At 39.8% G+C, this 23608-nt stretch overlaps 1 protein-coding gene across 1 annotated transcript in view; it reads left to right on the plus strand.

Moving 5' to 3' along the window:
* LOC140923760 (mediator of RNA polymerase II transcription subunit 1-like) overlaps positions 1–23608 on the plus strand; it is a 24854-nt gene continuing 1246 nt past the window's right edge. The window contains exons 1-21 of the mRNA XM_073373833.1: positions 1–140; positions 239–369; positions 1637–1721; positions 2568–2622; positions 2863–2923; positions 4033–4095; positions 5181–5209; positions 5729–5800; positions 7608–7682; positions 8703–8770; positions 9338–9427; positions 10668–10794; positions 11674–11804; positions 15440–15492; positions 15610–15663; positions 17153–17293; positions 18055–18127; positions 18215–18313; positions 18928–19033; positions 21450–22360; positions 23258–23359. Coding sequence (XP_073229934.1) covers positions 23–140; positions 239–369; positions 1637–1721; positions 2568–2622; positions 2863–2923; positions 4033–4095; positions 5181–5209; positions 5729–5800; positions 7608–7682; positions 8703–8770; positions 9338–9427; positions 10668–10794; positions 11674–11804; positions 15440–15492; positions 15610–15663; positions 17153–17293; positions 18055–18127; positions 18215–18313; positions 18928–19033; positions 21450–22360; positions 23258–23359 — 2644 coding nt within the window. The 5' untranslated portion in view covers positions 1–22. The remainder of the gene's footprint in view (positions 141–238; positions 370–1636; positions 1722–2567; positions 2623–2862; positions 2924–4032; positions 4096–5180; positions 5210–5728; positions 5801–7607; positions 7683–8702; positions 8771–9337; positions 9428–10667; positions 10795–11673; positions 11805–15439; positions 15493–15609; positions 15664–17152; positions 17294–18054; positions 18128–18214; positions 18314–18927; positions 19034–21449; positions 22361–23257; positions 23360–23608) is intronic.

Consider the following 23608-nt stretch of genomic DNA (forward strand, 5'->3'; position numbering starts at 1 on the left):
CAGGTAACTACAGCGGAACAAGATGGCGGCCGCACTGGATTCACAAACATGTGGGTCATGTTGTCTAAAGTTGAAAGAACTCGTCAGCAACTATAAGGAAGAATTAGGTCTGAAAGGAAAGGAATTTGATGGCACTAAAAGTAAGTACTGACCTGGCTTATGTTTTAGTTCTTTATGCATCATTTATTTGCGAGCTGCACGGAGTGTTCCCCTGTAAAGCTTACCTTTCTTTTTGCAGTTCACGTTTTTGGGTCATTAAATTTCTACTCAGAACACAGTAAATTTACTGACTTACTGAACAGCATCAGATCAAAATGCCAGAGCTGCGCAAGCTGGCCGGATCCTGCAAAGGCTATTCGAGCTTCTCTGGTAAGGGATGGGATTATCCAATTATTATAATTAATTTTTTATTAACAGAGCATGATTTCCGCAATTTATAAGTGGCCATTATTAAAAAGCTTAATTTTGTAAAGCTCTATAGATATGTGACAAGGCTTGATTATTACTCAGCCTCCACTGTTGTGCATGGCAGGGAAAAGGATTGTGTGTATTAAATGAAGTGCTTGTGATCAAACCTGTGTACAATGGTCACCCTTGGGAAATGGCAAGGTGACCATTATATACAAGGTGACCTATATACTGGTTTGACTGTATAAGCTTACTTTATGTCTGGCCCCTTGACAGGGTAAAAAGATTTTTTAAAGTCCTGATTTCTGATTAGCTATCCGGGGGGGTAAGACGAGCCTTTTTTGTGATTCCTCACTTTGTCTCACAGGAAAAGAATTTGTTTTGGCCATACAATAAAATTAATATTTTATTGACAAGTCCTATAGGATTTCAAATCCCATGGAAAACAATTTTTGGTTCCGTGCCCAGAGATCATGGGAAACCATCTGTAACAACCTTTTTGGTTCCATGAATTTTCATGGAAACCCACCTCAATTTTTCATAGTCATATAATTATTTTTCTCTTGGTACTGGAAACCATAAACCAGTAACATGCAATGTGCTTTGGAAATGATTTAAGATGGGGAGTGATAGCTAGAAAACTGATAGATACTAAGCAACATGTTAGTTTCGTATATAAGCTGACTCACATTAAAGAATAATTGTTCTACTAGTTATAAGAATCTGAGTGGAAAATAGTGAATTTCTATAAATTGATCACTAATTAAGGCTGAAAATGTCACTGGGAAACTATTTTTCAAGTCTGTTATTTTAAGACCATGGTAATGACATGGTACCGGAAGACATCGATACTGTGAAATCCTACGGCATGTATTGACCATGCTTGTTTGGTTGGGAAGGCTGTATGTGGCCTTGTAGATGAAGTCTGTCAAGGTCCATAAAGATGCAGTAAAAGAGTTTCGCTAACATTTAGCCACCTTGACCTCTTGCTTGATCAACAGAAAAAATAATATAAAATTCAACACTGAGAAATTCCCCAACCCCAGCAGACTTTTGATAACAAATGCCCCATGGTGGTAAAACACAACTTGGTAAATGCCTGACAAGTGCCTGCGTGGAGACGGGGGGTGTTGTTATTGGTACATTTGGAATTAACTGAGCCATAGGGCTCTTGGTTTTGACTTTGCACTAAATATGCATGGAGTTGATGTGTTTTATATTTTCATAGGAAAGGCAGCAACAAATTGATAATCTTGCACCTGTGAAAAACTACATATCAGAATGCTTGGATAAGCTGCAAAGTGCTATGACAGGTACAGAGTGTAAACAATCAGCACCCTCCTATTATCATCATAAAAGGAGGCAGCGTGGCCGAGTGGTCAGCGAGTCAGACTTGCAATCCAGCAGTTCCAGGTTTGAGTCCTGCTCTGGCCACTTGCTGTATTTGTTCTTGGTGGTCCCAAGTTGAAATCCTTGGCCACACTTGTAAATAGCCAACTGGTTGCCTCCTGCGGGTTAGGGTTTTTAATCCTGTTATGTTGTATTTGCATTGTTTTTTTCTAAGTATTTGAGTGGAGTGCCTGTAAACTAGCTGGATAAGCAAAGTGCACTTTCCACTATAAACAAACCTTTAAACCTTTAAACCTTTTATCATACCAGGTCAACCATACCCCGATAGATTCCATAAATAAATCAGTTATTTGAAAAAAAGAATCTTTTAGTGGTTGCCACAACTATTATAAAATTTGAATCTGCATTCCTGCATGTGTAATAATCAGGGTTACTTTTTTATGATAAGCTCTCTGTATTTGGTCAGATAGAAAGATTTTTGAATGGATAAAATTTCTCTGAAGACATTTATATCAAATTCAAGAAGACTGAGGAGGTAGAAATTTCATAACTACCTGGCGTGTCAATTCATTGCTCATTACACATGCATAAATGCAAGGGATTCAACTTTTGAATAATAAAATTAATGGCATCTTGGGTGTACACTTAAACCTTGCATGACTGTAAGATGCATATGTGTTGCTCCCTTTAACACATTTTGTCTTAAATCATGGTGCTCTACATTTTTTTAAAATAAAATTTAAAAAAACTCAACATGCATCACCATTGTACATGCTTATTTTAAGTTATTCATCAATTTTACTTTTTAGAGAAATCAATAAAAGTTGTTGTACAAAGGCTTGAAGCAATAACAAGGAAAGTTGGGTAGGTGTTATCAGTGTCTTCATGTATGGGTATTATTTTGGGTGTCTCATGGGCGGATCAGATCTAGGTGTGTCCAAGGGGACCACAGCCCCCTCCCCCCTTTTTTCTGTGGAATTTTGCATTATTTCAAGGGTGTCACTAAGATTTCAAGTTGCTTGGTAAAAGCAACAATTAGGCAGGGGATCAATCATTCCTTTTCTGCCGTAGCTAACTATCTGTGTTTAAATTTCATTTTTGTAGGCTGAAATTCATTGAAAATGGAAGAGACTGTTTCATTAATTCAGACATGTTTTATGTTGAGGTATAGTCTCGCTCATTGCAGAATAGTTTTTAATTTTTTTTGTAATTGCAAGAGATGTCCAGAACAGGGCTCGAATGACCCACCTGGTTGTCTGGGCCAAGTAGATTACACTGTATCTTGCTGGGTGTGTAACTTGTCTTAATCTCACTGGTCCAAAGGGGTGGGGAGTCCAGGCAAATCATCTTGTACCTATTAATAATATCTAAAACAAGCAAAGTAATGGCTCAGCAGTAGCAAGCAAAATGTGAGAGCTGGAATTCAAATACATGTAGTTTTTTGTGTTTTAAGTTTCTATGGAAACTGTTACACTTTGCGGTCATGTTGTGTCCGTAAGTAAGAAAAGCGATAATTCTGAAGGCCAGATACAAAATATTGTATGATTCAGTTCACAAACAAGGACGATCTACTACAATCTCGTTGCTGCCTGTCATTTTATCATTTTATTTGTTTCTATTCAAAAGAAATTTTGCAATGGTCGTTGGCATGCTACATAACATCAAAGTGAAGTGTGACGTGTTACTTCAGAAACATAGGCATGACCTGTCACGCTTCATTTTATTTTGTCTTTGACGCTAGTCATTTGTGTGCTATAAAAGGTCAAGGAGAAGGTAAAGTGTCAAACTTAACGCTTAAATGTGTCAGACTGAAAATTAATAAGCATCATCCTGTGCATTGAAATCATGCTTTATTTTTTTCGAAAAAACAGGTTACATTTCGTGCTTATATGACATAGCAAGCGGATAAATCACAATATTTGCACAACATACATAACAATAACTCTAAACACATGCTCTCTCTAGAGAGCAATTTTTTGCCTTGCAGATGCCCGGAAACAGGGTGCTGTATTAATAGTGCTGTGAGAGGGTGATTTACAGTGTGTACATGATCCCTTTCCACAATAGCCTTGCAAAATTTAAAGATCAAAATTTATCCAATCCCAAAGGGTTTCAGGTGTAAATAATCAAACTACACAGAGTCAAAGGTACAGTGTAGATCTATCTTAGTTGTTTAGAGAAAAGCAAGACAAGCTGACCATAAGACATACCAAGGTTGTCTCCAATTTACAGTTAATCGATTTAAATAGTGAAAATATTTTTTCTATGTTACAGGTGCAAATGGAAGCTGATGGAACAGTTTCAGAAGTTAAAGTAGCACATACTGGTGATCCTGAGGTATACAACAGTAAGCCCACAGTGTACAAGTAGGAGAGATACAAATTAATTTACATGTACCGCTGTTTAATTCGGGACTTGATCAATGTTGTGCATGTAATCTAAGAAAAATTCTAAGATTAGAAGATAGAAGCTCTGAACCTAATAACGAAAGTTATCTGCAAAAGACAAGATTTCCTATGAAGTGGCTGTTGATCAGATAAGATCTCAAGTTGCTGGGTATAAATTATAAATTAGCCTGCAAAAACATCTGTTTCTCCGTACTCTTCCCGGCTGGGACGTTCAACTCAAAACGTCCCTAGAGGCGAAGAGTGTGGAGAAACGGATGTTTTCACAGGCTAGCAATAAGTCAGTTAGGAAGTTAGTACATGATGTATACATGAAACTACATGAAGCCTGGGGTCATGCTCGTACACTGTATATGTAGTAGCTGGGGGAAATTCCCAGCCTTGGACCTTTAGTGACAGCCCTGGTTAGTACATGTATGTCATTGGGTGAATCCATTCTCAGGTTAAACCAGGGGAGCTTACCATACACAAACCTCCCGGTTGAAAATCTTGTGCATAAACGGCATAGAGCTATAAAATTTGACGTAGTGGGAGAACAAACCACTAAGAAGCATATCAAAATCAGCTTAACAGACTAAAAAGAGTAGAGAAATCTAGGGTATTTAAAGAATACCCATAAAAATCCCAAATTTGGCAAAGTGAGACAAGTCCCAACCAGGAAATTCCCAACCAAGTTCCCTGATTGGGACTTGTCTCACTCTTCCAAATTTGGGATTTTTGTGGGTATTCTTTAAATACCCCAAAATATCCAAAAATGGGAATCCCTTAATTTTTCCTGTGTAAATGGTGAGAATCCAAGAACTTCCTTTGTCCTCTATGAATAATCAGGGAAGGAAACAAATCTCTGAAAAATCTGGATTGAATATTAGCTTAACCTGGTTGAGAATGGATTTTTCCCACAACAGGTTCACAGGGCTGTCCTAGCTTAGCCAGGGCTGTTTCTTACTGACTTTTGAATGAGACCTTCTTAATAAATACTTAGAAAGTGCCTGTTTTTTTTGTTTGTTTGTTTCACAGAGTTGTCCTGAGCTGACAAGAATACTAAGGTAAAAGTAATGTGGCTTTTCACAGGAAAAAATAACGGATTCCCATTTTTGGAAATTTTTGGGTATTTAAAGAATAACCACAAAAATCCCAAATTTGGAAGAGTGAGACAAGTCCCAATCTGGGAACTTGGTTGGGAATTCCCTGGTTGGGACTTGTCTCACTTTGCCAAATTTGGGATTTTTATGGGTATTCTTTAAATACCCAAAAATATCCAAAAATGGGAATCCGTTATTTTTTCCTGTGTTTAGAATTTGCAGTAACATGTTTTGGAAATATCTGCTACTGTGACAAGTGTTTGGCAATAAAGATCTTGTCATACTAACGAAGCTGTTGTATTAACCCCCATCATTGTTAATAGCGGTATAATGAGGGCTTCAAAAGTTTGTTTTGGAAACATCAAAATTAAAGGAACAGGTTGGAACCTTTTTCTTACCTACATGCATGATATACAGGTACTTATTAAATCATCTTACAGTTCTAGAAAGACGTTGTAATTTTAGTTTTTTTTTCTCTTGCAGAGAAGGAGATTATGATGAATTTTTGTGCCATTTACAAGGTCTCTGTGATCTATATCAGTTGTCTCGTGATACGTGAGTACCTGTTTTTTGTGTTACCTGCATATCACGTTTTGTCATTTCAGAAGTGTAGGAAAGAGGTACCCCATGTTTTTGGACTATACATATAGGCGTTGGGTTAGCGAGTTTGATAAAATCACTAGCCCACAAGGACAAGCCACTGGTCCGAGAAAAATTGAGGTGGTTCGAAACTTTATAAGGGTTTGTAACCTGTATTAGGGGTTCAGAACTTCATAACTCTTAATCGAGTTCAGACAGAAAGGAGAGTTCGGATTTGCTAATCTCTCAGCATGAGTGCTACTGTTCGAGTCCATACAAGTTTCTCTGTATGAATCACAATAAAGGGTATGTTTTCTTCTAACTTTGTCGAAAACTTCTTGACCGCTTATCCCACTCCTTTTTCTCTTCATGCCTGGTGTGATCTTTTGGTAAACAATGAAAATTTGCCTCAGCATCATTGGTCGTTGAAGGAGGGTTTCTCAAAGGTAGTTTTTTTATTTTATAAAAAGCTACTTCATTCTTGTGGTGAATGTGCGTGAATAAATTCCAAGATAATGAACCCATAGTGGCTCTGACCCACCTAGGCCCAGGCCCCTATTGTATTGAGTGACATGGAAACAAGGACGCAAGTCCTTTTCCAACATGGGATCCGTGCAGCGACAGGAGTCAATTGTAGGACATGGATAGCAAGTCCTTTGGCTTACATATAAACTAACTATTGATGAAGCGTTTTAGAAAAAGAACTTCTCAAGTTATGGAGTTGTAGACGATTTATTTTTCTGCAAAGCGTACTGGTCTAGGGTCTAGTTGGAGCACATTTTTACTAGCCTAGGGTGAAGTTTTTCTATGCCTGGGCTAGCGGACTAGCACTGCCAAGCCCAGGGTTTGGGTCCTGTTCTTATGACTTGTACATCGACTTGAATTATTGTAATTTGATCATCATGACCAACACCAACAGCAACATGGGTTCACCATACATTAATTTGGGTGAATCATTCCTCCAATGATTTACCTGCGAAGCCACCACACGAAGCTACCAACGTTTTGTTGGGAAATGGTGTCTGAGGGAAGAGGGCAGAAATTCCGTACTGATGGCATGTCACTGCTCAGGTCAAGGTAGTGCTTCTGATTGGTTGAAGCACATTTCTCTCGTAGCACAAATAATCCCAATCAAAAGCACTACCCTGATCTGAGATAGGTCATCACTGTGGAATTTCTGCTCTTGTTCCTCAGACACCATTTTGCGGGGAAACTGCCGGGGGGGGGGGGGGGGGCTATGCATATTGTCTCATTCAGGGTGTCTTTGGCAAAACGCCATCATATTTAGCCGTGAAGGTGTCGTTTACGGTTGCACACGAAAAAATATAAAAATATATATTTGATATGTACATTTTTAATTCGTTCTATTTACTCAATTCGTATAATCCAAGTTTTCTCATTTGTTTGTGTTTTAACATGGTCTCTTTTAGGGCTCAAAAAAAGCTTGGGCCACGCCCAGATCGGTCTCCTTAGGGGTTTAATTCAAAATTTCCGACGAGCATCCCCACCCCTTTCGTATGCGGAGCCCCCCCTCCAGGGGAAACCAGTTGTTGCATCATGAAATGTCGCCTGTTTTCTCAGACTTGTGAAATTTGGAGTAAATTCCAGACCATTGAAAGACACAAAGGTCAATTTTACCTGGTAGATTTGGTGCCTTTTCGCAAGGCCGTCAGATTTATACCATTGTCGGAGACTCCCAGATAATTAGGGAGAGTAGGCATAAAAAAATAATATAATGTAAGTAAAGTGTCCTACAATTTTTATCAATGACAAATCTCTTCAGGTTTCAGAAACCCAAGATCTTTGCAGCTCTTAAAGCAGTTGAGACAGACATCAACATGATGGCCACTCTCTTTGGGTAAATATCCACTTACATATTCTCCACATTCTTGTCTATGCATTTGCTGTGGTTCTGATGAGGAGAATTTGTTTAACAATCAACACTTTGCTGACCATAATATAATGCAGTCAGACCTCCCTTAAGCGACCGCCCAAAAATGCGAAGACTTAGTGGTCTCATACGGGTACTGGTCGCTTACAAGAATCGACCCACAGGGGGTCTCTTCCGAGAAGAGGTCAGGACACATCCACTGTAAGGAAGACAATTCATTGCATGTATTTCTAAGCTGCAATGTGTGTAGTTTCATGTTGTTGCTAAAAGTTTTCCCTATACTCTGAGTAGCATAATTATTACATACAGCGAACATAGAGATCTGACCGTGCGTCAAGTGGTAAATTACAAGACTGAAGAGGTTAAAAACATTGGAAGATTATTAAACCATAAGCCCCGAAACGCGGCCACGGTCGCTTACAGGAGGTGGTTATTTACGAGAGGTTCCAACTGTAAGGCTTTGACCGTGAGAACTTTGGTGTTTTCGATAGGTGGTTGGTGGTCTCACATGGGGGTTCGACTGTATCATTACCAGGGTACTTTGTAGCCTGAAAAAAATAAAAAAATAAAAAAATAAAAAAACAGCTGCCGTTTTGCAACACCACCTTTGATTTCCATGCAAAATGACGTCTGAGGACGGAGTGCAGAAAATCCTTGACGTGTCACTACCCAGATCTGGGTAGTGCTCCTGAGTGTTCGTCCCATGTGGGAAATCTGCTTCACCCAATCAGAAACACTAACCAGATCTGGATGGTGATGCGTCATCAGTATTGAACTTCTAGGCTTGTTCCTCGGACGTCATTTTGCGCAGAAACTAGTGGTGGCATCACTTAATGACGACTGTTTTCTTAGCCCAGGTACTTTTTGGTTTTCAGAATTGTAATGAATGGATTAATTTAGTAGAGGGTTCTGCCCTTGGCTCAATTACTAACTGACACAGAAATAACGAGTTTTTATTTTTTCATTTATTTATTTTAATTTTAACAGAACAGATATGAGTTCCAGTGAAGCAATAACCCGGGGCCCTGTTGGATTCGTTACCCCAAGACAGGGAGGTGAGGGCATTTTATAGTCAACATTTATACAACTTTAATACCATAAATCCTCTATTAAGTCCCTCCTCTCAAAAAAGCCCCCTCCCTCCAATAAGCCTCCCCCCCCCTTTTCAAGGGAAGAAAGTTAATAAGCCTCCCTCCCCTCCCCTAATTATTCTTCACTAATAATCGATAGACTGTATCAATCAATCACGACCGTAAAACTTCATGTGGACTGATCAAGGATTGTTTATTTACCAACTGGAAGTTCGGATTTGATTCTGATCCTCGGCTAAAACTTCTTGTACTTGAGCTTTTCCACTATGTATTCTAGTTCTTTATGGAGAACTGATACCATCGCCGTTTCTAAATTAAATAAGGCCCCCTTCTCTATTAATCCTCCCCCCTCCCCCCACTCAGATGAGCTTGAAATGAATAAGCCCCCCGGGGGGCTTAATAGAGGATTTACGGTAGTCAATATTTATTGCATAAAGTATGTTTGGCAAAACTACACAAATGATTGAAGAACACTAAAATTTTATTTTGACTTTTAGTTTTATCATTAATAGTGTAGGTTCTTGTTATTAGGTCGACGAATGCGGCTAGCTTATTTCGCTTCACCTTACGAGCTACTGGATGTAGAAAGACCTGGACAAGATCGCCACTTTACCAGAGAAGGTACATACGTAAGCCTAAACAGCTAATAGTATAATAAATTATAGTACTTTGCCCCTCGCCCTGGTGGGCTGTTTAATGTAATTTCGGAACCCTTGTCCAGCCAATTGCCAAAATATACCCCACCCTGGGTGAGAAATGGAGGGCAAAAAATTCCCTGCCCCGAGTCCAATTTGCAACTCCTTAAAGGTGCTTTTGTCACGTGGGGTCGGCTGTCTTTTTGTAATATTCGGCCGATAGGCCATTTGCACGATGGCGTCATTTTACTTCTACGACCAGAATTCTTTTCGTTTTTCCTTTGATATGTAAATTTGGTAGCCCCAGTGGGATTTAAATAACAAAAGCCCTAATTTGCACAAGAAAGCAAAACCCTGAAGGATCCTGATCATAGTAGTAAAATGACGCCATCATGCAAATGGCCTATTACGCTTCCTTATTCGACTTCGCTATAAAACTTTTAAATGTTCTAAGGGAAGAAAGTGTAAATGAAAAAATCACAGCTTTTTGTCCAACAATAATTATACTTCCTCACAAAAATGAACATTAAAAAACTGTTGGGCTAACAAGTTTTCAAAAACTCACTATTGCAACCCGTTTTAATCTTTTTTCAAGTTTGCCCATCCGTGTCTTCTCTTTTATTGGCTATGTTATTCATTCCTTTTTTTAATGTTTGATCTTATATTCTTAAGTTTAATCCAATTTGGTAGCAGTTCCTACTGGTAGAATTTTGATAAATAGCGTGACACAACTCCTACTACAGGATGAATTGTCACCAACTTTTCGCGCAAAGATGTGTTGGATCATTTGGGAGGCTAAAATAAGTACTGTAGTGATTGGTAAATGGTTGCATTTGGATACCATCAATTTATTTAGCTTTGGTCCATCCAAACAATCCCAGAAATTATTGCGCTGAAAGCTTGTGTCCATTCTTCTATATGACGCCAAGAATTCAGACAGACGTGGACGACACGAAGTTCCGTTACCATGTTTTGACATTTACCACTTTAGAAATGAGAAAGTAACTAGGGATGAAATGAGTCCTGTGATTGTTTCTAGTATCGTTTACCGGGGACGCGCCGGTCAGCTATTGGCTAATTTTTTCCCCGACCCAAGTTACAGTCCCAGAAGTCTTTGCGAAAGTCAACTCACCACATTCTGAAGTGGCAAATAACGTCTTGACGGCGTCGAATTGGTTAAATGAAAACTTTAGGCACAGGCTTGATGGTTTTATTGTTTTTGACAGACCCTCCTCCACGAGACTTTGGTTACCAGGTATCCGTGTCAATGGAGCAGTCAGAGAGGACTTCACTGCCCACCAGTCCCCTGATAATGGAACCAATGCGTTATAACATGCTGGGATGGGATTCCAAGTAAGACTCATGAATCATACCCTCGTATTCTCATATTCTTCGCATGTGCTCTAAGGCATTGTACAGTGATGAGAGGCTACTATTTGACATTGAGATCTCAGGCAAAACCCAGAAGTATTGCCTGGAAAGTGTTTGCAACTTTAAAGTGACTCGATTCTACTTAATTCTTCATTCTCCTGCTATTTTTCTCTCGACTTACAAACTCGTTCCCAGAGGCTGCGATCCTTTTGGTCAACACCAAGGATCGTTCCGCTCTTCAAGGATAGCGAAGGCTCTGGGGACGAGATTGTGTCCTTGTGGCTGTACTTTACTTAGTTATCCAAATCCACCTAGCGTGGGGAGTGTGTACATCGCTTGAACCTTACATGCACAATAAAAATCGAGGTTAAAATCGCCGCTCAAATAGCAGCAGAAATAGGAATTAAATGTAAACGGGCCTTCATAGCAGTCAATTTCCTTTCTCTTTAGGTCTAAAGAGTCCTGGTCCCTGTAGTAGAGCAGGAGGCTCATCAAGCCTCTGAAGTCGTCAAAGCCAAAACTTCTGGACTAGTCAATTTTGGGATCATTATGCGTCTCTGGGAAACTACCCACCTACCCCTCCCCTAAGCCAACATCAACACTTACTTCTCTCTTAGGGCAAAATGTTGGCTTAGGGGAGGGGTAGGTTGTTCTATATCCTCAAACTGAATTTCCGAGTGAGAGCGCGAAAACGCGCGAAAAGGACTGTACCTGGGCTTTCGGTGGTCAATTTGCTGCTCTGTCATTGGTCAATTCGTTGTTTAGATCTGCGCGCGTCATCAAAGCTCGCTGTCGTCACTGACTGTTGTTACATTCATCTTTGCTAAATCTGTCTATTAAAATGTCGTCCTTTTTTAACAGCATTAAGTACCAATCGTTAAATGACAACAACAGCGAGGAGTTCCAGGCATCATTTGTGCTCGAGCTCTGTAAACCACTTCCAGCTGCTGTGGAAGTTGTGCAAAGAATCTATGAAGTCGTCGGTAAAACAGGTAAAGAAAGAAGTAGGCTATTGGTAAAACGCGTCAAGTCACGTGAAGAGCACGTGAAAGTCTTTCCTTTAAGTATTTACTTACGTTTTGTTAATAATACACATCACTATCCATTACTACACAACACTGTCCATTACTACACATCACTATCCATCATTACACATCACTATCCATCACTACACATTACTATCCATTACTACACATCACTATTCATTACTACACATCGCTGTCCATCACTACACATCACTATCCATCACTACACATCACTATCCATTACTACACAACACTGTCCATCACTACACATCACTATCCATCATTACACATCACTATCCATCACTACACCGCACTATCCATTACTACACATCAGTATCCATCACTACACATAACTATCCATTACTATACATAACTATTCATTACTACACATCACTATCCATTACTAAACAACACTGTCCATCACTACACATCACTATCCATCACTACACATCACTATCCATCACTACACATAGCTATCCATTACTACACATCACTGTCCATCACTACACATCACTATCCATTACTACACATCACTATCCATCACTACACATCACTATCCATCACTACACATCACTGTCCATCACTACACATCACTATTCATTACTACACATCGCTGTCCATCACTACACATCACTATCCATCACTACACAGCACTATCCATTACTACACATCAAGTCACGTGAAGAGCACGTGAAAGTCTTTCCTTTAAGTATTTACTTACGTTTTGTTAATAATACACATCACTATCCATTACTACACAACACTGTCCATCACTACACATCACTATCCATCATTACACATCACTATCCATCACTACACATTACTATCCATTACTACACATCACTATTCATTACTACACATCGCTGTCCATCACTACACATCACTATCCATCACTACACAGCACTATCCATTACTACACATCAGTATCCATCACTACACATCACTATCCATCATTACACATCACTATCCATCACTACACATCACTATCCATCATTACACATCACTATCCATCACTACACATCACTATCCATCACTACACATCACTATCCATTACTACACAACACTGTCCATCACTACACATCACTATCCATCATTACACATCACTATCCATCACTACACAGCACTATCCATTACTACACATCAGTATCCATCACTACACATAACTATCCATTACTATACATAACTATCCATTACTACATCACTATCCATCACTACACATAGCTATCCATTACTACACATCACTGTCCATCACTACACATCACTATCCATTACTACACATCACTATCCATCACTACACATCACTATCCATCACTACACATAACTATCCATTACTACACATCACTGTCCATCACTACACATCACTGTCCATCACTACACATCACTATCCATTACTACACATCACTATCCATCACTACACATCACTATCCATCACTACACATCACTATCCATCACTACACATCACTGTCCATCACTACACGTCACTATCCATTACTACACATCACTATCCATCACTACACATCACTATCCATCACTACACATCACTGTCCATCACTACACATCACTATCTATCACTACACAGCACTATCCATTACTACACATCAGTATCCATCACTACACATCACTATCCATCATTAGTATATACACACTCAGTGATCTTGGTAATTCAAGCAATCTGATTGGTTAGCTATCTCGGACTATGACGTTATATTCACCGCGCTAGGCGGTGAATATAAAGCCGAACAAAATCGCTGTCGTGAACTGGGTGTTTTGCCAAAGTTTCAAAGTAAAACCTTTTTGAAAATACACGAATATCCAAGTGCTGATGACTTTGAAGGCAAGAAAAGACTTCATGGTGTTTAAACAGCGTGATTTATTGTGAAGTGGTTTTACTTTAGCTGACTTTTTGTACGCTCGAAGCTATGTTTACCACTTCAGAGGAAAACGAGGTCGCTTTGTCACTGTTTTGTGATTTCGGGATTTTCTCGCAAGACCAATTTTGCCTATAAATAGAAGTTAATTTATGGAGAAGAGAGGAAGGCAAATATTTTCGAAAATTGTACGTGCCAGCAAGTTAACAAGGCAAAGAACTTTGGAGATAAACAACGCTCACCTTGATCGCAGCCGCTGTTGACAGCATTTGCAAGAAGCGACGAAGAAAACCTTCTCATTCACGGTGAGTTGACAGAAACAAATAAAGCTCTAGATACTTTTCTTCTCAGAATTGGGTAGTAATTTAAATTTTCGGCGTTTTCTTTTAAACGGTTGATGCTAAAGCTTACAAAACTCGATACAAAAGGATTAAAACTATCATTTGCCATGTTTGAAGATACTGTAAAGATCTAACTTTTGCGCATCCACTGTTTACGGCTTCGTGTTCACGCATGAATTTTCACCCGTCAATCAAACTAATCGTTTTTTAATGGTTTCCTTTCTGATTCTGTTTAGATCACTTCGTGTGAATATACTAAAACAATTATTCACCTCAGGCTCAGTTAATATTGTTGAATAATCCCCGAGACGAATATTAACTTCGCCTTCGGCGAATAATTGTTAATTACACATCACTATCCATCACTACACATCACTATCCATTACTACACATCACTATCCATCACTACACATAACTATCCATTACTATACATAACTATCCATTACTACACATCACTATCCATTACTAAACAACACTGTCCATCACTACACATCACTATCCATCACTACACATCACTATCCATCACTACACATAACTATCCATTACTACACATCACTGTCCATCCTTACACATCACTATCCATTACTACACATCACTATCCATCACTACACATCACTATCCATTACTACACAACACTGTCCATCACTACACATCACTGCCCATTACTACACAACACTGTCCATCACTACACATCACTATCCATCACTACACATCACTATCCATTACTACACATAACTGTCCATTACTAACTTATTTCTTTTTTTAGCTAGATTCATTCCATAATTCCGTTTCTGGATATTGTATTCGTTATCAAAGAAATCTTTCTGCAATAACAACAACAAATATAAAATGGGGGCTTATTGAATCTATTGAACAATGAAGATGACTGCTCCCCCAAAAACAGTCATGGCAAAATTAAAGGCAAGATTGATATAGCTGAAATAAATCCTCTCTTGAGAACTAGCGCAACACATGGATGATCCTGCAGTGCAGATGGAAGTGAAATTTGTAAGTTTTTAGAGGAGAGAAAAACCGGAATACCTGAAGAATAAACTCTAGATACAAGGAGGAGAACCAACAACACTAGAACTCGACTACAAGAATTAAAAGTCGAAGCAGGGGAGATTTTAAAAAAAATATACTTACAGAGAGAGAGAATAAAAACAGTTAATTTCATATAGTATATTAAAAGACATTGTTCCATCGTGGTGCTTATCTCATAGTGTTCGTGTGATAGACACTCTGTTATTGATGGCGAAGTTTCGACGGCAAACCGCCGGTCTTCATCAGGCAATGATGTTGATTTGCTGTGGGACTATTAGTAGTAATGTGGCTTCTAGTGATTATTATTCACGGAGACAACAGTTAATTCGTTATCTGTTATGTCTTGTAGGAACATTCACTCATTCTTCAAGAGTACCTATCGACAGTCTTATCATAAGAGAGGTAAGGTGTTCAGCAAAGTTAATTGGCTTGTTTGGTAATCTTAAATGTTCTCATTTATTTAATTTTGTCTGTTTGTTTGTTTGTTTTCTTATGTTACCGTTTGTTTTGACTTAACAGTGGTTAAAAGAGAAAAATATTTTAACAAGTGAACATGGGAACACATATTATGCGGTAGGTTTCAAACGATTGCGAAAAAATGTTATTTTTTTCTCAGCGGCAAGAATAAGCTACAGATTTTGCGGCTCTTAGCCCCAGTTGTACATTTTCCCGTGTTTGGTACCGCGTCAATCGTACACCATGTTTCAAACCAGAGAAGAGACGAGAAATAAAGTAGACGGCACTCCAAGATGGCGGTTAACAACAACGTACTTTATTTACGAAAACAAGGCTATGATGAGACTTCTTTCATATATCAACGTTATAACAAGCACAGGTTGCGTGCTTTCTTGCGAATGGAGCCGGTTATAAGTGACAATTTAGTTGATGTTACCTTTTACACCCAAAATGCTCTTGAAGCAGTTTTAATTGCTTCAAGAGTATTTTAAAAGAAATAGCATTTTTGGCAAGATTTATAGAAACGCTGTGAACGCATATCAGCCATTTTATTCCAGGAATGACTAATCGAAATTAAAAAAAAGGCAACGTTGAAATTTGCCTATTTAAGCGACTATAAAAGTAACAACTGCGGCTTTCATTTAAAGGAGGTGCGTCACACTATCTGCTCTATTATGTTTCTAAAATAGCTAAAACGTGTCTTCGCATCAAAAATGATGGTCCAGTTTGAAAACAGAAACCTTTCCGGAGTTAAATTGAACAGTATTTATTGCCAACTTTCCAGCAACGATTAACAGACTGAGGAAGTAAACGAAACGCTCACCATTCCACATGACCAATTCGATCCTCGTTGACGTTGTCCAAGAATCCATCGGTTGAGTCATTCGAAGCAGATTATTCTTCTGAAACAGTTGGCTCAAACTAGTACGACTCAACTTCCATGTTCAAAGTTAAAGAATATATAAATATATAAATATAAACAAGGGCAACGGCGACAAAAAATGGCAACAAGAGCAAGACCCACTGAAGATAAAATTTCATCAAAGATGATCGTTTCAGCAAGCTCACCAGCTGTGACGTCACGTAGTCTAAAGCTCGTTTCCTTCTTCTCCAGTCAATCGCGCGGTCATTTCAGCAACATTTTCGTTGAAGTCTTCGGCAATGCTTTGATTTTTATCTTTTATCTGTCTATAAAGGCTTGGGAAGAAAAATCTTTCCCCAAATCTCACTTAGGATGGTTCATTTTAGTGTTTGGTGAGGGTAAAACAACAGAAGAGAAACAGTCAATTTTTTGGTTCATTTGACCTTTAAGGCTATATTAAATTAGGCAATGAAACTATTTCTTGTAGTCTGCCTGTACTGGTTGAAAGGATGGACATGGATCGAAACTGGACAAAATTGGTCCAGCTTTTTCATGATTGAATGCTATGCCTGCAAAACCACAAAAATAATTACTGTGGTCAGTGCTTCCGATTGGAGGAGCATTTTGTGCATCGGTAAAGACTCAGCTCGAAATTGACGTAAAACAGCAATATCATATCCTCGTTACATAGTCCATTCCAAGTTTTTAGAGTCTAACTTTCCATTCCTTATTTTATTATTGCAGAGTTTGCCTCAACACTACCATGTTTATCACGTGACAGAAAACCAGTCAACTACAGACGAGCTCGTGCAGCCTTCTGGGATGGGTCTGTTGCTGTACAGAATCGCATTCACTCATCCAAGACATATTCCAAAAATAATCGAGGTGAGACATCACTGTGTATCCTCTTCCCCCCCCCCCCCCCCCCCCCTCCTTGGCTGCTCAGCACGAGCTTTGATGGGATAGCAGATAAATAAAAGAAACTTGCAGACTGTCCCCCGGTTATCTCACCTGGCTAACCCCCCAGCGCAGTTTTGCTAATCTCAGGAGGCCCGGGCTTAACCCCAGCCGGAGTATAGTCTAGTAATATCATGCTAGCAGCGTTCAAGATCTTGTATCAGTTAAGTTCTTCGCTATGATAATGATGCAATGATGTTTAACCTTAGGTCTTGTCCCGTCCTTCGTTTATTACCTGTAGTTGATTCGAAGGGGACAAAAAAAATCCACACTACTTTACTAAAAGTAGGGGAAGTTTTTCAGGTGGTTTGTGTTACGTTTGCATCTTTTATCACCTCACACGTTCTATAAAAAAGTCATGGGTTTGTGGGTTACAATAAGGTCATAAGTATACCGATCAGCGGAAACCAGCAGCGCCCTTGTATGCTTCTTCGTTTGTTAGTTTTTCTACAAATAAATTCTCTGTCAGAAATCCCGCTACTGAACTCATCGGTTTGTAGTCTTGGTTGTGCCGTTCAATTTTTTTAAAGCACGAAAGCACCTTCTGAAGTGAAAAATTGAAGGAAACCTAGAGATAGAACAGACTAGACTGTCGGTCATTTAGCGGCTTGAAAACCTCGACTGCCGGTCAATAAGACATTTTGTTTGTTATAATGATGACATTTTATAACTGGTTGTTTTAATTTCAGTTGCTGCGGAGGCAAGCAATGTTTAATACGCTGATGACGAGTGCGTTTAGAAGTCATAAGCCACTTAAGAAAAGTAAGTGTTCTTCGACTTTCGGAAATAAAGAAAACCGCACGAGTAATGCGTTTAAAATCTAATTGTTCATATATTGTGTTTATTTAGAAGATGGCAGTGAGGAATATCTGTTTGAATTGCGGTCATGTGATCCTTTTACTCTGACAGTGACATTTGAACATCCCTGTACTCCGAGCATGGCATCCAGTAAGTAAGAAATAACGCAGCTAACCCTCGGCGAAGAAAGAGACGTGAACATGCAAGAAAACAATTTTGAAAGCGCTTTATGCATTCATAGGCAAAGTTAGCTTTACACTCGTGACGTCTTTTCCCCTTCTTTGCACCGCCGTCTTTGTTTGTTTGAATGTTTTTTTGTTGTTTGTTTACTCGGTTTCTGTGCCGTATGCTTGTTTTCCCGCGCTTTTCACGGTTGGCTTGTTTGCCGAACTTTGCAGCTCTGTTTTCCCGCACTTTTCCCGGTAGAGTTGTTTCCCGCCTTTAATACCTTAGGCTTGTCCTGCGTGTTACGTCACAGGCTTTTTCCCCGCGCTTTGCAACGAAGGCTTGTTTTCCCGCGCTTGGCTTGGTTGACTTGTTTGCCGCCCTTTACTGCTCTGTTTTCTCGCGCTTGCAACCTCTTTCATGACTTGCACACTTGGCTTGGGTTACACGTTATCTGCACTTGGCACCGCCAAGTATGTTTTATATATTTTGCTCTGAATTCCGGTTAGCTTACAAGCTTCATGTCGTCTTTCTGTTATGTATCATTATAAGATGAATGTCAATATTTGGATTTACTTTAACTGTTCTGTAAATTTCAGTCGACGTTTACGTGACTGCTGATCACACAATCAAGGCAACCCTCAATACAGTGCCAGGAAAACCACTTTTTTGTTCAAATGATTACATCTCTAGAGTTTTCGAGAGGTGGGTTTATTTCCGAAGTATTTCGCCGTGCAGCCAGTTGTTTGTGTTGTTTAATTAGCTCTGCTAATTGTTTGCTTGTTTGCCCTTGAGGCGTGGGCCTTTATTAGCCCTTACGCAACGCAGAAAACGGAGGCCTCACCACCGTCATGAATGTCTCCTACCCTTTCCGAAAAGTGCTGTAGGTTCTTTCGAACAGGCGAATCTTTTCTGACGTCATTGTGTACATTTTCCTCATTAGCGCACGACTTAACTCATAGAAGCCGTGGCCGTATATTTGAAGTAAATGCAAAAGTCGAAAAAGCTGGTTAAATTGAACAATTTGTGCAATTTTCAGCTCTTTGGAAGCAATTTTGAAGGAAATATCATCCATCAAATACTGCGAAATTGCTGCGTGGCAAAAAAGTTAATGACCCATACATTCTTTGTAAAATTTCGAGTCTTTAGAAGAGAATTTCTCCGAAACCATTGGGTGTATCGGGCTCAAATTTTCAGAGATAACTGAAATTATTATGCTCTTTCAATATTCAGAGTTCTTATTTTATTGGCGTCATCAGTAGTGAAAAGCATATGTTAATGTGGCAAAAAGTGGAAAGAAAGATTCGCCTATTACTAGGGAGTTTTAGCAGCGACGACGACAACGAGAACGTCGAAAAAGCAATAGGTTTAGATTAGCAAAACAACAACTTTGTACGCACATCACGCCTTTTTGTACATTTATTTGCCGTCACTGCACGACTACGACGTCAAAATGCCTAATTTCACGTTTTATGGAGGACGTAAACAAGCTACGACGAATTTTACTCTCTCTTTCTAAACATGAATGCAGTCCCCTAGAAATCAACTCCAGGGAAATTCGCTGACATTTGACGTTTTCATTGAATTAGAATAAACGCAACAAATATTTTAAACAACGGAAATTCACTTTAAAAGTGACGTTTTTTGCTGCCGTGGCCGTCGTCGATGCCAAAGCTCCCTCAACGTCGACGGCAAAACGTCACCATAAAAATGAATTCGCGTTTCTTCTTTTGCTCAAAATGTGGAATGTATGCGAACTTTCCCGAAGTTCAATTCTTAATGACCGCACGCAAGGAAAGAAAGTGAAAGATAAGTTCTTCGTCTGTTGGCATCCTCCATAAGAAGTCGCGTAAGCAAATTTCACATCAGAGTCGTGAAATAGCGGCAAAGAAATGAACCCAAAAAAATGAGTGTAATGCACGTGCAGAGTTGTTGTTTTGCTCTGCTCTCATGAAGCTCTTCGAAACTTTTTATTGCATTCATTCTTCCTCGCACGAAGCTCTATTGTTTTAGGTCTAGGGTGCATTGATTTTGCCGTTTGTTTATCGGTTTCCTACCAAATCTTGTGAGCTCTTCCGACAGCTTCCAGGTGGCCCGTTTTGCTCATTAAACCTATTCCTTTTTATGACGTTCTTGTTGCCGTCGCCGTTGTCGTTGCACTTGCTTATTAAGAGGGGTGAAGGAGAACAGGCTAACGGATAAAAGTCATCGCCCACTGATGCCATCATCTGAATCATAGTTAATAGAATTGAATGGTTATAGAGCAGGTCAGACTCCTTTGGTATATGTTTTCTTGTGGACTTGAAGGTGCACAACGTTCAATAGCATTCCTATCAATCAATCAATCAATAAACTTTATTTACCCTCGAATTTACAGTGTAGCACTCAAGTGCTAATATCTTCGAGCCAACTACATTAATAAATAATTATAATAAAAAGTTAATTCTATATAGCAAAAAAGATAACTAACTACCTAGACAACTAACTTGCAAATTATCATGATGTAGAAAGGTTTGCAGTTCCTGCCCTTTTAAGTAAATTATTGTTCCCAGTAGATATCAGTCGTCGAAAAGAAGTAAAATCAGAAATAGTGCGGTAATGGTCAGGGAGAGAATTCCAAGATGTTGCTGCCAAGTAACTAAAGGAATTGATACCATAAGAAGTGGTCGATGGTTTGGGCAAACAGAGCATATTATGTCCTCTTAAAAAATAGGTGCTAGAGCGTAAACGAAACATATCTTTTAAATATCTTGGATAATCAGAAAAATGAAGACATTTAAAAATAGTGAGAATCATGTTTTGTAAACGCTTGTCCTTAAGGTTTGCATCCTATCATTTTTATCTTATGGACCAACAAAAGCGCTGCATTAATTCCGTCACAATTTGTGAACAGAAAACAAAGAGCTGCTTTCAACCTCAACTGCAACACTGTTTTTGTTGTTATTTTTGATGTTTGTCGCCTTTCTTAACCAGTCCCCTCTACCTACTATGTGTGAACTAAAACAATGGCTGGTCGCTTTGGCAGGGTTCGGACTAAAGAAATCCCCACTGGTAGACCGACGCTGACCGGTTGGCGGCGCCTCTATTTATTCTTAAAGTTGAACTTCTTTTTTATCGTCAGGTGTCTGTCAATCCCAGCTGCAATGCGGTGTATCATAAGAAAAGCGCAAAGTGTCAGGTGGGAAGAACTTCCGGTCAAGGCGAATGAAGAACTTCCGCTCCCCATTGGTCTGAGTCAACCAACTACCAAGCTTGCCAGCCTGTCACTCCCTCCCAGTGCTGCTCTGTTCGCTGCTGCCGTGGGGACTCCGTCCAACCCGAACACCCCAGTCTTTCATGGAACTTCTCCATCGTTCACCGCGTTCACGTTAGAGACGCCTTCACCAACGTTTAGTGCGTTTCCGTTTTCATCAATTTCTCCGACATTTTCATTTCCAACAGCTGAAGTAAGTGCAGCTATTCCAGAATTAGTAACTACGGTTAACAAACAAGAGAAGAAGCCAGAAACTCCGAAACAATCCACAAACCTCAAAATTACACTGAAGAGGAAACGGGACGACGAGTATGTTATCGAGAAATTCCATCTCCCCGAAGAAATGCCGAAAAATGAAGGGAATGTCGGGGTACAAGGGGCTGGCACAGTACCAAAATCAAGCGACACTATTACGTCAGATACCAGCACCATGGAAGGAGAACACTTTTCCTTTGATCTTGCCGCTATGTCAGGAGCGAACTTCTCCATGGGATCTTCATTCCAAGATGTGACCGCTGGACTTGATGGATCAGCGGTTGTATCCACGGGAGGCCCCGCTGCAGTACCAACTTCTGATTCTATTGCAGCAGTGAGCGCCCTAGGGATTGTACCCTCGGGAATCGAGGGATTGCCCTCTACAGCGGATCTGTTCGATATTGGAGCTGCTGGCGCTGAAGGAACAGAACTGGAAGGGATTCTTCAGAACCTATCGGGAGTATCACATCTCCCCCCGGACATTGTCCCGGGGGGTTCGGCTTTGGATTTTGATACGGGATTAGGTATGTGAGAATTCCTACATCTTGAGTTTTTTTCCCTCCATAGATTTTCACATATCCCCCGGATATTGTCTCAGGGGTTTCGGATTAGTTACCGTAAAATTCCGAAAATAAGCTCCGGGGCTTATATTTTTCAAAGGCCCGTTTTGAGGGACTTATTTTTGGAGGGGCTTCTATTCGGAGGGACTTATGTACGATGGGAAATTTGCGTTTCAAAATCGATTGGACTAGCTTGTAGTGGAAAGGAAATTTACCATTTTTGCTTTGTTTTACTTTGTATTCGAGGGCAAATTCCAAGTACAAGTCCCCCGGGGGGCTTATATTCGGAGGGGCGATTTAACTGAGGGTTTTTTTCGGTACGATTTTCAGGGGCTTATGTTTGGAGGGGCTTATACATGGAGGGGCTTATTTTCGGAATTTTACGGTATGTTAATATTCTTGTCTTCCCAAAATCCCCGCTTCCGTCTGAAATATCTCACTCCACGCAGAGATTAGTTCAAAAGCTTGAAGGAAAGCTGCAAATGTTTTTACAGGGCGGTCATTATGAGCCGGGGCCGGGGGCTTTCCCCCTGATACTATGAACGTGATCCCCGTTTTTTTTTCATGGTAAAATAGAGGAAAATAAACCCCTAGCCTGTTGTTTTTACCTGTTAAGTTTAAATCTTCGTGTCTGGCCTGACTTTTCAGCTAATTGGTAGAGCATTTGAAAGTTCTGTACTGGAGGTGATCTTGTTTTGATAGAAACCTCACTTCTTTTCAAATATAAATTATTCTCTTCTGCGTATAAATGGCACTGAAGTTTCTATCAAAACTAAATTACCACCAACGTCGCTTACTTTCCCTAAAAGGCTAGGTTGCTTAAAATGCAACTGTGAATCAGCCTATTTTATTATTGGTCAGGGCCAGGAGTTGCTGGACTTGATGTGTCGGACCCAGGCTTCGATATTGATGCGGCCATTGACGCCAGTGGAGCCGCTGACCCTAGCATAACGGGAACCGCAGGTACTGTGAATAACAAGTTTGTAGCTCGCTAAAATTTCATTTAAAATGTTCTGAAAACGTTATGCACCAGTCATTTGAAATCCCCAGATCCCCCTACCCTCCGGGATGACTGGGGATAATCCGGGGCCTTTCACTTCATATTCACTCTGTTTTGGTCCACCCGCAGGCGGAAATATTCTAGAAATTATGGTCTTCGCTTCCTGGACCGGCAAATAAGCGAAGCAGTTTCTCTAGAGGAGTTGAATCGCT

Source organism: Porites lutea, chromosome 13 (genome assembly GCF_958299795.1).
Source record: "Porites lutea chromosome 13, jaPorLute2.1, whole genome shotgun sequence".
In the NCBI taxonomy this organism is placed as follows: Eukaryota; Metazoa; Cnidaria; class Anthozoa; order Scleractinia; family Poritidae; genus Porites; species Porites lutea.